This window comes from Hippoglossus hippoglossus, chromosome 9 (genome assembly GCF_009819705.1).
Source record: "Hippoglossus hippoglossus isolate fHipHip1 chromosome 9, fHipHip1.pri, whole genome shotgun sequence".
NCBI lineage: Eukaryota > Metazoa > Chordata > Actinopteri > Pleuronectiformes > Pleuronectidae > Hippoglossus > Hippoglossus hippoglossus.
The window spans coordinates 18186853-18200421 of NC_047159.1; the positions used below are offsets into that span (position 1 = coordinate 18186853).

Genomic DNA, 13569 nt, shown 5'->3' on the forward strand with positions numbered 1-13569 from the left:
TGGCAAAAACAAATGTATTTTTATTCACCCATTCGATTTTTATTATGGTCACGTAACTGAACATAATGTACACCTAACTTTCAGACATGTTAATCACAGTGTGTAGAAGAATAACGCGTAACATCTGGATTACTCAAAAAGTGTTGGCACACATTTGCATTTTGGAACTTAAGTGTGTAAATACAGTCAAAAACAAAGCTTTTCTGTGGCAATAGCAATTTTAAAACATTCAAATATATACAGCAAAAGACTGACAGTCATCCCCTTCTCCAGCTGCCTTTTTATAAATATAAATAAAACGTCACAGTAATAATGTCTAGCACAATACAACAGACAAGAGATGGAGAGCTACAGTATGGAAGGACTTTAAAACGCAGAGTGAACAGTAGAAAAACCGGTAGATGCTAACTTACACATACTTCTCCAGGCAGAGTCCTCGTACTCATACAGGCTGGGAGGCTTTGCTTGGCAAAGCTCGATATTTTAAGTCTTACGTACGTCTTTCTTAAAACCTTAATTTATTATTAGTTTCATCTCTTATGAGCAGTTTAATGGTAGACTGTACGGGACATGATTTTCAAACATCCTTTCTCCAGGTAGTTCCTCAGGTGAAGCAGTGTGATTTGTATGTTTAGTAGCACAGAAGAAACCAGAGACTTCTTCAGACCGTGTTCATAGATTTCCACAGATGAGATAAAATCATGTTGACTCTGTTAGCGTTGCTTCAAAGCAGGATGATGGGCTTGCTGTTGGCTGCTGTGCCCATGTACTGGGACGACAGGGGGTCCTGGGTGGTGTAGGTGGTGTAGAGGCCCGTCACCTGCACATCTGACAGCGGCATGTTCACCCCGGTGGAGGACGGAGGGAGGCTGGCTGTTCCCAAGTCACAGTCTGATAGTCGGAGGGGCGAGTTACTGAAGGTGCCCAAAGCATCCAGGTTAAAGCTGTCGTCCTTCATTTCCTCCCACAGGTTACCTGAGCAGGTGAAAGGAGAGGTTAATGTACTGATGCAGCAACACGCCAGTTATCCTGCAAACCTATATAAAAACAGGCCTGACACTTAGAATGTGTATTTACCTTGAAAGGCAAAGTCCATGATGCTGGGGTCTAGTGCGTCCACCTCTGTGTGCGTGTCACCGTGCACGATGTAGAAATCATCAGGGGGCTTGCTGGACTGCTGAGTGAGAGGACTGTGGCAAAGGTCGGGGACAGTGTGGAGGGGAGGTGTCTGGGCCGGGGCGGGGGACATGGGGGCCAGTCGGGCCTGAGCCTGGAGCTGGGCCTGAAACTGGTGGTGCTGGTGCATGGGTAAACACGGGAGGGACAGCGTGACTATAGGCTGAGGCTGCATCTGGGCAGAGACGGGCAGCGGGAGGCCCGTCTGACAGCCGGGCAGCCGGGTCATGCCGGCCTCTAACAACTTGCTGTCTGCAGTTCTCGTGGGCCGGTCTGTGATCAGTTTCTCCAGCTCATCTGCAGGGAACAAAACAGGTTATAAGACTTTGTCGTTCATTGGTGGCTCATGCACACCGGGGGGAGCATTTGACGTTTGAATTTGAAGTAAAGACGTTTCTGACCAGGGTTAGCCATGCTGCGGCGGATGGCCGGCAGGTCCTTGCGTTTCCACTTCTGCATCTCCTCCTCCATCTTGTCAATTTTGGCAGGGTTCAGTGCCCAGAGACAGCCCTTACGAGACGAGCTGCTCGTCTTGTTCTCCACTTTCTCAAAGCATTTGTTTAAGGACAGGTTGTGTCTGACGGAGTTCTTCCATCCATCAGGTGCAGTCTGCAGGGAATGAGGTAGTGTAACATTTGTATTTCTTTCTCATTTACATGAACCTTCACATTTTAGTCCTCCATGCTATATTAACAGGGTTTCATACCTTGAAATAAGGAAAGTGGTCCTTCATAAAGCTATAGATCTCACTGACTGGGAGGCTGCCAGTTTTGCTGTTTTTCAGAGCCATGGCAATCAAACAGCTGAGAGAAAAAACAGGATTAAATCATTATTGGATTTCAGATTAAAGCAGATTAGGGGAAATGCACCAGAAGAAGAATTCAGTCAGAAATCCAAACATCTGTGTACCGACCTGTAGGAGTAGATGGGCTTGGGGAAAGACTTGGGCTGCAGCTCCTGGTCTTGCGGAGCCAGACGAGGTTGCGTGAATAGACTTTGGTCGTTGAAAGAGACATTGCTATAAAGCCCAGTTGTTGAACACTAGAAACAAGAGAGAACGATGAGGACCTTATCTATTACATTTCCTCTGTTGATAAAATCAGACACTCCATTGGCTTGAGGTCGAATTGCGTTACCTGTTGTCCAGTTTGGGTGAGAGAGTACACGTGCTGGGGTGTAGGCTGGTAGACTGAGGTAGGGCACTGGTATCCTGGAGAAGGCATCCCATTCATGGAGAATGGAGACATCTGTGAAACAAATGCAAGGGTGTCATATGTTTTACTGTTTACACCACATACAACATAAACATACTTTTTTTCTAACAGCGCTGCGGACACTCACACTTCCACTGTGGGTGTTGATGATGCTGATTCCCAGAGGGCTGTGCTGCATGTTGCTCTGGAGCTGGAGCATGGAGCCTTGTCCAGCCGTCATCGCCAGGCTGCTCAGCTGAGCTGTGAGCGGACGCAATAATCTTAGTTACATTTAAACAAACCTATATATCTTCAGTAGACTGTGCTCGGTGGTGCTCATAGAAGCAAAAACCTACTTTTAAGAATCTTTGAAACAGAACCTCTCTTCAAAACAGAATGATGTGGCTGCGTATGACATTTATGTACTTAAATGTTTAGTTCCTCTGCACCTTGGTTATGGTTACTTCTGCCAAGGGGGTCATGTTTTTGCTGCTGGATTGTGTAAATTCGACTGAAGTAATTTTATTGAAACTTAATGGTAGGACATATGGACCAAGGAAGAACCCATTTCACCCGTGGATTTGATTTTTTCTGACCCATTTCTCAAGAAATGATGCCGATAACTCTATATAGAGTGCTAATGTCTATTAACAAAATAAATTTGGTGCGTGTCCTGTTAATGATCTGGATTTTGTAATTCAAAAGAAGTATTTTTAGGGGGTTGATCTTTATTCAGTTACTGTACAGTAACACATACTAATTTCAACTATATCAGAGAATTTATATTTTCCAGTGTTTAATGTGAGCAGTTAGTAGAACATGTCTGTATACACATGTAGCTGATCTCAATATATGTATATGCAATATGGTGATATAGTGGCTGAGCAGCCTTGGCAGAAATTATGTGCACTTCAAACTCATGGGATCTCTAGAATTGTCATCTGTTGTTCACAATATTAAGGTGAGCAAAAGCAAAACCAACCACAACCGTCCAAGTTGATTTGTTTCTGAGTTTAACTGTCTCTGTGTTGTTAATGTAAAAACTGTCCTAGTGCCTAGAACATCACATTCACATTTATCTGTCAGGGTATTCTTTCAAACAGTGTTCGTATCTACAACGGCCAGATACCCAGAAGAATCCATCAGTTTATCCAATCAGAGAGATGCTGCGGATTTTGAATGTTGCACTGTCCCCTCCCTGTCCCCTCACCTGTCTGTTGCTCCAGCAGGCTGCCCTGGGAGGGCCCGTTGCTGTGGCCCCGGGTATCAGCCATCTGCTGTAGTCGGGGCACATCCACAGAGGTGAGCCATGACAGAGACTGCAGGTCCCCGGGGAGGTCCTCCTCCCTCAGCTGGGAGGGGTCCGTGGTCAGAAGCCTTGAAGAGAGGAGGGGGAGGGGAGAGGTTGGCGGGTTGGGGGGGTGAGTATAAGTGGAATTTAAATCTAAACACTTGACAGAACATTTTGTCCCGCAAAGTCAAAACCAGTGTACTAAGTGTTAATGTGGGCAAACAGAGATGAAAGCTGCTCCGCGAAGACGTGTGTTAGCTGCTGCATCCAGGATTTAACATAAGAAGATTAACTACAAGTGTTATTTAGCAGTGACAGTTGTAATCAACAATGAGGGGGTTAAACAATCTTTCCATTCAGAGCAAATCATCTGCTGAGATGATTGTTTTTTGTTTTCCAGGAGTGTCACACACTGATCTTTGTTTCTCCCATAGTTTCTTTTTTATTATCTGCCTTTTTTGTAACTTATAAATACAAATTCATGAAAAATAAAATAATTATAATTAACAGCTAGTTAATTTAATACAACAGATTAAATACATTTAAAATACATTTTCATCTACTGACTGGATTTCTGTTTAAAAAGCGCGCTGCCAGTACCAATCAGCTTTCTGTCACTTTACAGGGAGAGCCTCGGCAAAGAGAAAGAAAAGGGAGGACTCCTCTTGAATCCTCTCCAGACTCCTCAGCACACACACACTCACTGGGCAAAGGGTTTAGTAATTGGGGTCGCTATGACAACACATACTATTCAGTTACTTTGTGGGTCTGTGGACAGTGTAGGAGGACATCACCCCCCCCCCCCCCCCCCCCCCCCAATCCCCCTACACACGCACACACACAAAATCTCCTAATAAAAAAATCAACCCTGTGTCAGGTGACCACCGTCTCGCTGTCACCATTGGCTGAATCATAAGTAAACAACGCATGAGATGGTTTGAAACATGGGACGGCAGCACATGTTGCCTGCAACAGTTGGCCTTGCCCATTGAAAAATGATCACCTATTGTGTCCCAAACGACAAATCTGCCCAGTGGCACGTGGCTCTATTGTCTCCCCCCAGACCCTTCCTTGATTGTCTCTGTCGTTTCTTTTCTCCGCCCGGCCCTCGCATTAATCTGTTGGAATGACAGCCCTCACATAAGAGGGACAAATAGGATGCCATCTGCTTCCCTGTCCCTTTCCAGCCTCTATCCCCCCTCCATCAACCCTCTGTAACCCCCCCTCCCCCCCACCAACACCACCAACACCCCCCACCCCAATCTTCCCTCAACGGGGAAATCAGCAGAGCCTCAGGCCAGAGAGGGGTGGGGGGGTGCAAAATGTAGTTCGAGGTCAGGGCTCTCTGTGTGTCTGCTGTCTGAATAAGTGACATGATTGCAGCCAGGAATCAGCAGCACACGTCCTCAAACACCTTGCATGCGGCGGTAAAAGATTTTGAAGGGGTCGTCCGGTTGATGCAGGTGGGGATGTGAACCCAACACCCTGCAAAGTATCACGTTATCACAGCTTGGGCCTTTGTGAGTCTGACGCTCTTTCTTTTTCTCTTTCTGGGTGTTTTCTTTTACTTCTGACAAAAATGAAGAATTGATGTTCAAGCATAGCGAGCACAGAAACTTCAACCGGTGGACTTTTGGATGAAGTATGAGTATAAAAAGTATACAATAAATGCAATAGCTGGTCTTTTACACTTTTGCTGCTCCTCTAATCTATTGATCTACTTGGGATTAAAAGAATAATACATATTGATAGAGCAGTGCAGAATAGACGACACATGGGATTCAACCCCACCTCCCCTCCTCTCTCTCTCCCTTCCTCTACCAGCAGCATGAAAATTGCTCACTGAGGCAGAACATGTTTAGCTGGTGTCTCCATGTATCATCCGAGCCTTCCCAGAGGTTCAACAACACTAAATATTGCACCTCCTCCTCCCTCCCGCCCTCCTTTTCTAATTGGGAGCCACTTGTGCACGGTGGTGACCCAGAGCGCCCCGTCTCCCCCTGAGTCGGCAGGCCAAGAGGCTCAGGCTCTCCGTGTGCCGACAGCGGGAGTGTAAACAGAGCTGATGGTTTCTGACAGATCCATTCAGACCGAAAATTATTTATTCTTCAGGATTTTTTTTCCCTCTCGCCTTTTTCGTGCAACCCCCCCCACCACCACCATGCACAAAAAGAGCTGTCCATCTACCTTGAGATTAAACATAGTAGGGTCAGACAATTTGTTCCATGACTCCTTGCAAAACACCTTGAGGGATATGATTTATATAAATATGGCATTTTTCTATTGAGGCATCTTCGAATTGATCCTGAGTGTTTTTGACAGAATGCAACAAAATGTGTATATGAACTGTTTAGATCTTAAAAGATTCTGTAACAGGTTTCCTGGTGTAAGGGAGCATGTTTTCAGTCAGTAGTCTCTACCTGTAGTCCTGTGGCGATGGATGATGCCCAGAATTCTCAATTATTCCTGACATCATGGATGTAATTCCGCCTTCTATCATTTCCTGGGATATGTGGAGCCTCTGTAAAGTCATAAAAGAAATAACATTATTTATTCCCTGCGTGAGTATTCAAGCTGAAACAAACAAGCTCTGTAGAGGGACGTAGTGCAATACATATATAATATTCAAATAGTGTCTCCTTTTGCAAATTGTGAATCCATAGCAGCAGCAAAGTATAATTCCCTTCTGTCATCACTATGCCTTTGTTGCAGCTGAATCCCATTTCACTACCTTATATTAAATGTGTGCCTCTTATCTCTCTCACTATTTGAGATTTCAATAAATATACACTGAATTGAAACAGTAATATAGCTTGAATTTAATAAGCATTAAGTTCAAATGTTTACACAAGACCTCTGTCACATGAACTCAACCAACACTTGTATGGTTTATCATTCAGCCAGCTTAGAGAGAAATCATGTTTCAAGTCTAAAAATCATTCAAACGTTATAAAGACAACAGTCGGATAAAAGGCTACGACGCAGAAAGAGAGGAATAAAGAGGAGTCACCTGTTTTGGATGATACTGGAGGTGGTGAGAGCCGGTCGCGAGCCCCTGTACTGTATTTTCTCTGTGCTGCACTTGATTCTCCAAAAAACCGTTTTTAAATTTCCCTCTCTGGAGCTGTCCAGCGCTCTGACATGCGCAGTGGAGACCTCAGCACAGCTCCCAGTGGCCCGGGGGGCAGGGGCAGGAGGGTCCCATGAGTTTGACAGCTGCTGTTAACACGGTGGCTCTTAACTCAACAGTCCCGATGACGTCCACACTTCACACAGCAGAGTGCAAGAAGAAGCGAGGACGGTGGTTCTGGTTTCTTCACAGCTTCCACTTGGTGCGCTCCGGCGCAGGCGTCCAAAAGCTGCCAGACAAACTTCAGTCGCATCAAAAGTCAGGTCCTACTCCATCCACACGTTGAAGTCCTCTTATAACAGTCAATGAAGAGGTGAGCTTATGGGGAAATATCGATAGGAAGTTCTGTCCTGCGCGTTTGTTTCCACCAGTGGCACAACAGGTGCGCACAGTGCGTCTTAAACACAGAAAACACGAGCTCAGGCCAAACTTCCTCTTCAAACTTTTAAAACTAATGCGACAAAAATGTTCTGTATTTTTTTTTAAAACAAATGAACCAAACTGTGCTCAATGAAAGCAACAGAAGAAGAAGAAGTCACCCGAATTAAGCAATAAAAAAAGAGGAAGAAATCATTAAATGTCCACCCTCCTGCCAGGTTATTCCCAGTGAGTTCCCTCGGGCAGCTCTAAAACGATGTGAGTCTCTACTTGTGCTGGCATCTGTGTATGTGAGTGTGAACTTTTTTTTTTTTTAGGGAAGTGCTTGTAGGTAATTTGCTTCCCGCCGCTGTGGCCGCGTCCTGCTCCTCTCAGCAGTGGGAAAACGAGCCGGGGAGGCGCGTACAGGGAGGAGGGCAGAGCGCCGGGTGGGCTGCAGCAGGAGGCGGCAAACACACACACACACACGCACACACACACTATGGGCTGGAGGAGAAGAGCCTGACACTTCAGAGGAGGGAGAAAGAAACGTGGCATCCAGTCCCCAAAAAAAATAAAGATAGTCACCATATCCTCAATCAAGCTGAAATATAAAGTCTCCATTCCAACTGGTCATGGCCACAAGGCTGTAAAGCAGGTCTCAGAGTTGTATGCACAATGTTGCAAAAGTTATTTTACGCAAAAAAGGAAATAAATTAGAAGCCTGTCCATTTGCCTGTGTTGAGGAAAATAGGCCCATAGTGACTGTTTGTGAAGTGGAGCTGGTCTTTTCTTTTCTCTGTATAAGAGGAAGCATTCACCCTTGAATTTGAAAAAGCAGCTTTGTTTATTTATTATTCTTTCACAGTTTCTGATTAAAAAAAGAAGAATATGAATGGGTCTAATCTCTGGCATTTAAGTGAGCTCCAGGGGGTCTCCAACAAGGGGAAGTTCCATTACAGCCTTATCTATTCAAAAATGGTTGGTCTTCCACCATATGTCTCACTTTGTACTCTTTTTACTACTTGACAGGGCACTGCGAATGACAATCTGGAGCTGCAGAGGGGATACGAGTGGAAATGCACCAGAAGAAGAGTGGAGCTTGAAGAAGTTAGGTGTGATGGTGTGGGTTTTTTAATCCTGCAGGTTTCGTTGTAGAACCGGTCAGAAATTAAATTTAAACCGGAAATTAAAGAGGAATTCCCCAAAAGTCTGCAGGGAGACTGCAGTGACAGCAGCATCAGGCCCATGGGAGCATACAGATGGTAAATCGGTCTGTCACAATGGGCACAATCAATGATTACATGCATGAACGTAACGGACAAAAACAAGACCATCCTCACTCAGAGAGAACCGGCCTGCAGGTCCTAAAGCCCGCAGGGTTGTGATCTGGAAACAAGGGGGACACTGTGGGGAGGGGGTGTGTTCAAACAAATACTGAAGGTGATGATGATGATGATGATGATGATGATGATGATGATGATGGTGATGATCAGTGACAGCAGGTGGACACCTTACTAGAGCTGAACTGATTAGATTCATCATTTCATTTAAGTTTTTCATTAAATCTGTATATTTTTCTTTTTTTCCCAGCAAACACCCAAATAATTGTTAGTTGCAGCACTTCATCTTATTATAAGTTTAAATGTTGTAGTAAATGAAAAAGCTGTATAAATTCAATAGTCAGCTCAGTTTGCAGTGCTTTAATAAATTGCATCATAATATCCAGTAATCGTTTCAGTAGAAGCAGTTTCATTGGATTAGTCTTGAGCCCACGTCACAATTCTGCAGTGTTTTACACATCATGCACCAGTGACTGACCACTGGCTGTCATGCGCTTGTCATGCTTCTTTCAAAACATATGCTACTGATATAACGCAGCTGTGTAGCTCTCTGTAGTTTTGATTTACAATTTACAGCCTGAATTGTGGCCAGTGTTTTTTAATAATAAAATAATTGTTGTGTAGACACTATAAAATGATGTAATATGAGTTATATTTCATACTTTTGCAGTGTTGAAGTATCATAAAAACACAAGGAAACCAGCAGAGGGGTGGCATAGTGGTTCTTGGTTTGAATCGCGGTTTGGCCGAGGGTTTGCATGTGCTCCTCGTTGCATGATAACATGCAGATTGGGGTTAGGTTAGTTAAAGCATTGGAGAACTCTAAATCTAAATGTTAGACTCTCTAAAATGTATTTTTCTGTATGTCAGCCATGCAAGGAAACATGTCCAGGGTGTACCCCGCCTCTCGTCAGCTGGGATTGGCTCCAACCCATTCCCTGCGGAAACTGGACTAACAAAAGAAAACCATTATAAATAGACATGCAAGATAGTAAACACTGCAGCATCAGAAAGTTGTACAGTGTTTACATCTCAGAAGGTCTCCCCTCCTTTGTCCAGTCATGTGCTGGGTTGTGACAGTTCGCCCTGACACTTCTTGATCATAAATCTTGATAATATCACAGCCATGCATCGTGCTAACATCAGCAACGTTTACTACGGACATGCACAGAGGCTTTGAAATAAATAAAATTATCACCTTAATTTGAATGATTGAGAAAATATTTCCAGAAGTGCTCTAACATTTCAGTGGCTGCAGTTTCGAATGTCAGTGAGTGAATGTTCAGTTATTGGTCTTACTGTTAATGTTAATGAGAATCTAGTTTCTATATGTTAATGCAGTGGAAAAGCTACATCATAAACTTCTGAACCCTTTTGAACTCAGTCCCTCTGTAACATATCTGCAGTGTATGCTCTTATTAGCCCCAAAACTGAATAATGATATCAGTAAAATATTGATAGATTGAGGTAGTGACATGCAGGACTGGGAAGGTAATGGCAATGACCTGTGGGCAGCTCCTCAGCTTGACCTGGCTGTGTGTGACAGGCCCTGATCAGACCTGGTCTTAACATCCGTGATGCATTCAGGAGAGACACGAGGACTCCCTGCGGCTCAGGCTGACTGCTCTCCTCTCTCATGCCTGTTCGGGAGTAATGGGGAAACAATGGGATCACCGCCCGAGGATTGGCCTGTGTTTGTAGCCTGTGTTTTTGTCTTGCACCAAGTGTTTACTCAAAACACACCAGGCCCTCTGAGAACGGGGTCAGCTCACCCCTCTAATCTCCTCCGCAGGCAGAGACACAGTGTCCCCCATGAACAGCATGTCACCCAAAGTGACCCCCTGGCCACACAGAGGAAGCTGCTGTCAGCCATGCTTAGCCCAGGAGCAGCACCAGCACCACTGCCTTGCCAAAAACGATGTTTACTCACTGCAGCTTCAACCTGAAGGGAGCAGAGTGTCCAGACTGTCAGACTTCGGGTTGTCCTGTCAGAGGTCAGACAGCCAGAGACGACTTACGACAGGTTTCAGTGAAGTTCCACCTCCACAGAGTGAATCTTGGCTCACAGCAGACATTTCAGACATTAGCAGAAGTCTGGATTTTCCAAAGGGGGCTGTTAGTGAGAACATAAATGTTTGTTGTGCTGGACATTCTCGGGAAGATTTCCTGCCAGACCCCAAAGTGAAATGTCTGCAGAAGTTCTGAGTTGTGCCCATGTGAGAATACAGCGGGGAAATGCCCGGGAAATTTGCAAGTGCGTGTGATTCATCCCATAGGATTAAAAAGAGGTGCCATACACATAGAGGATGCTGAGGAAGATATCGACTTTGGAAAGAAAACAAGATTCGAGAGCTTTTAGGAGAAAAGGAAGACACCAGTGTTGATGAGCTGTAAACAAAAACACTTAATTCACAATTTATACATTATGTCGTGCCTCCTTCATGCTCTACACTACCCCTCAAATGAATGTTCTGGAAATATATTCATGTTGTTTTGATTGCGTCTGACCCGGAGAATGTCTTTCTGCTCCAGAAATTTGGGTCCGGACATTTTCCTTAGTTCATGTCTGAAAACTGCTTATTATGAAATGACAGCACCATTTACCAGTTGTGTGTATGTTACCATTATGTGGTTTCTTTAAATTGTTCTTGTTTCAGAGGAATTATTATTATTTTTTAACTTGAGACTGAAGATTGAAACCCAAAGTGCAGTTAAACACAGCTTTAGTTCTTATCGAGTAAACTATCTGTGTCTCAAGCAGGGTCAAAGGTCAGTTCAACCAAACCACCAAAAAAAAAGACCACTTAATCCATTGTGGTATTTAACCATGAGTTTTACTTTTATCTGGTGAGATTTTAAAACTGTTGAAATATTTGCCACTAAATGCAAAGAGGATAGAATTCATGTCCCTCCATTGTTACTGCATCTTTATGCAAACAGACATAGGACATACAAAATATACAAAACCACTGACCTCTACTTTGAATATGCTTTCATAATAATGTTTCATATTTGCATTAAAGAAACATTCTCAATGCTCATTTTGACTTGTAATACAGTTTTTAGACAGTGTTTTATTGCTAGTTTTAGTTAAGTTAAGGATCTGAGTACTTTTTCACTATGAGCCTTCTGTTTGTGCTGAAGAAGGGAGAGGTTGAGCTGCGCTGGATTTTTAATGCACTGACAGAGTATTGGTCCGTATTGGTCAATGGTCATTAACAGATGTCACTACAGGTCCCATCACATTGTCTTCCCCTCTGCGTCATGACAGACGACTGTCGGACTCCCCAATCTTATTGTCCCTGAGGATCACAGAGGACCCTGTCTTCGGGGTTTAGAGGGGTCAATGGTACTGACCTCTCAGTGGCCTGTGTCAACACCAAAGCCTCTGGTCTGAGGCAAGGTCAGTCCTTTTTAGTACCCTAAAGGCTAAAGATGGACCAAAAGTCCTTTGCTTTCATCAGAGCCAATTGAGTGTAAAAGAACCTCACTTCCAAAAGAGCTGCTATTTGCTTTTCATGTGGCACAGCAGGCTCATGGGGTCCACTAAGGATGTCACACACCCCGAAGTCAAGTTGTCTAAATACTTTTGCATTTAGTTTTTGCAGTGACCTTATTCAAACTGACAAATATTTGTATTATTGGTGTCAAATCAAGTGTAAACCAATTATATTTAAAGCTACAGTACATAAAAATGGGGCAGAATAAGAAATCCCGGTTAACGATGTTATATTTATGTACATGATTTGTGTTTTTAGGTAAAAATATATTCAATGTGGGGTATGAACTAACCTTACTGACCCAGCATTTTGGGACTGAAATGATGACAGGGCCTGGCCTTCGTTACGCTGCTCTGGAAAATTAGAATAATGGACTATGAAAGAGGGAGAGATCCAAAGAAAGGGACAGGGGGAAGAAAGAGGCTCTTTGGGAAAAGAGGAATTAGATAGGAAGAGGTGCAGAAATAAAAGGAGGGACACAGTGAAATGGAGACAAAATAAGGAGGAGAGAAGAAGGAGGGGTGGGCCAGTGGTGGTGTGATGTGAGTGTTATCATCAGCTCTCATTCTCAGCATGGAATCTATAATGGGAAAATCAACCTCTCTGACTCCTGTGTAATTGGATTTGCCGGGTCTCGTGCTGAATCAGAGCCCAGTGGGTAGCACAAAGCTTGTTAAGATTGGACAAGCATTGCCGGGCCGCTGGGCCGGGGGAGAGGTGGGTCGACAGCAGAGGTAACCTTGACAACTTTTCTGGAGCAGCAAGTGAATAATTCAAATATGTTGAACGCTCAAGTGGTCTCCCACTATGGCCCAATTGACTGAGAGCTTTCCAAATATGAAACAATCCATAAATTGAGTGAAACCTGAGCTTTTCTCACATTTAGGTCACTAGAGCAGAGAAAACAGACACCTGTGTTACCTCGCATTGTGTCTGTGTGTGTGGGTGTGTTTTCTGATGGTGGTTACCAGGTTACACAGGTAAACATAGTATTACTCCCACCCAGGCTCTAACCACAGGGTGTAGCTACTTTACCTAAGGCATTTGCTTTCGTACACAGAAGAAAAGTGACTGTTAATATTCATAAGAAATGAATGTTCCTGTTTCAAATCAACCTCTAATTTATTAGTGATAGATCAATTAATGTTTTCTTGTTGGGAGCCTTAAAACTAAGTGGCTCATTAACTTCAGCAAGTCAGTCAACTGAGTCAGAGACATAAGTCTCTATTTTTATTACAGTCCTTAATATATGTGCTGTAAATAAATCTTTTTTAAAACAAGTTACAAAGTGCTTCCCAAAACAATAAAAACAATTAAATAAAATTGAACATTTTAGTTTTGCTGAATTTAATTATGTATTTTTTGTATGCTACTATAGTGCCAATTTTAGCTAAGCAAGCTTGTGTTTTTATATTTCATATTTATATGTATATACTCCATTATTGCATATTTTTATATTTAAGTCTGTGTGTTCTATATTTCACTCAAGTACATTTCTCAACAAATACAATTTCATCTGTGGTAAAAGATGTATATTATGTACATATCCTCTGTATTTTAATAACATTTTTTCATTTGA

General features: G+C 43.4%; 1 protein-coding gene across 1 annotated transcript; it reads right to left on the reverse strand.

Moving 5' to 3' along the window:
• Positions 1–15: 15 nt before the first annotated feature.
• On the reverse strand, positions 16–7748 carry foxn4 (forkhead box N4). The gene is made up of 10 exons (XM_034595457.1): positions 6671–7748; positions 6081–6181; positions 3580–3746; positions 2518–2630; positions 2313–2423; positions 2090–2217; positions 1883–1979; positions 1578–1785; positions 1078–1473; positions 16–975 (listed from the first exon to the last, which is right to left on the reverse strand). The coding sequence occupies exons 2-10, from the start codon at positions 6158–6160 to the stop codon at positions 725–727; spliced, it is 1551 nt and encodes a 516-aa protein (XP_034451348.1). The 5' UTR covers positions 6161–6181; positions 6671–7748; the 3' UTR covers positions 16–724.
• Between the last annotated feature and the right edge of the window lie 5821 nt (positions 7749–13569).

Coding starts and splice junctions, on each gene's coding strand:
- foxn4 (XM_034595457.1), bottom strand. CDS start 6,160: ATGATAGAAGGCGGAATTACATCCATGATGTCAGGAATAATTGAGAAT. Junction 2,424..2,517: donor TCAACACCCACAGTGGAAGT/GTGAGTGTCCGC, acceptor TTTGTTTCACAG/ATGTCTCCATTCTCCATGAA. Junction 1,786..1,882: donor ACCACTTTCCTTATTTCAAG/GTATGAAACCCT, acceptor CATTCCCTGCAG/ACTGCACCTGATGGATGGAA.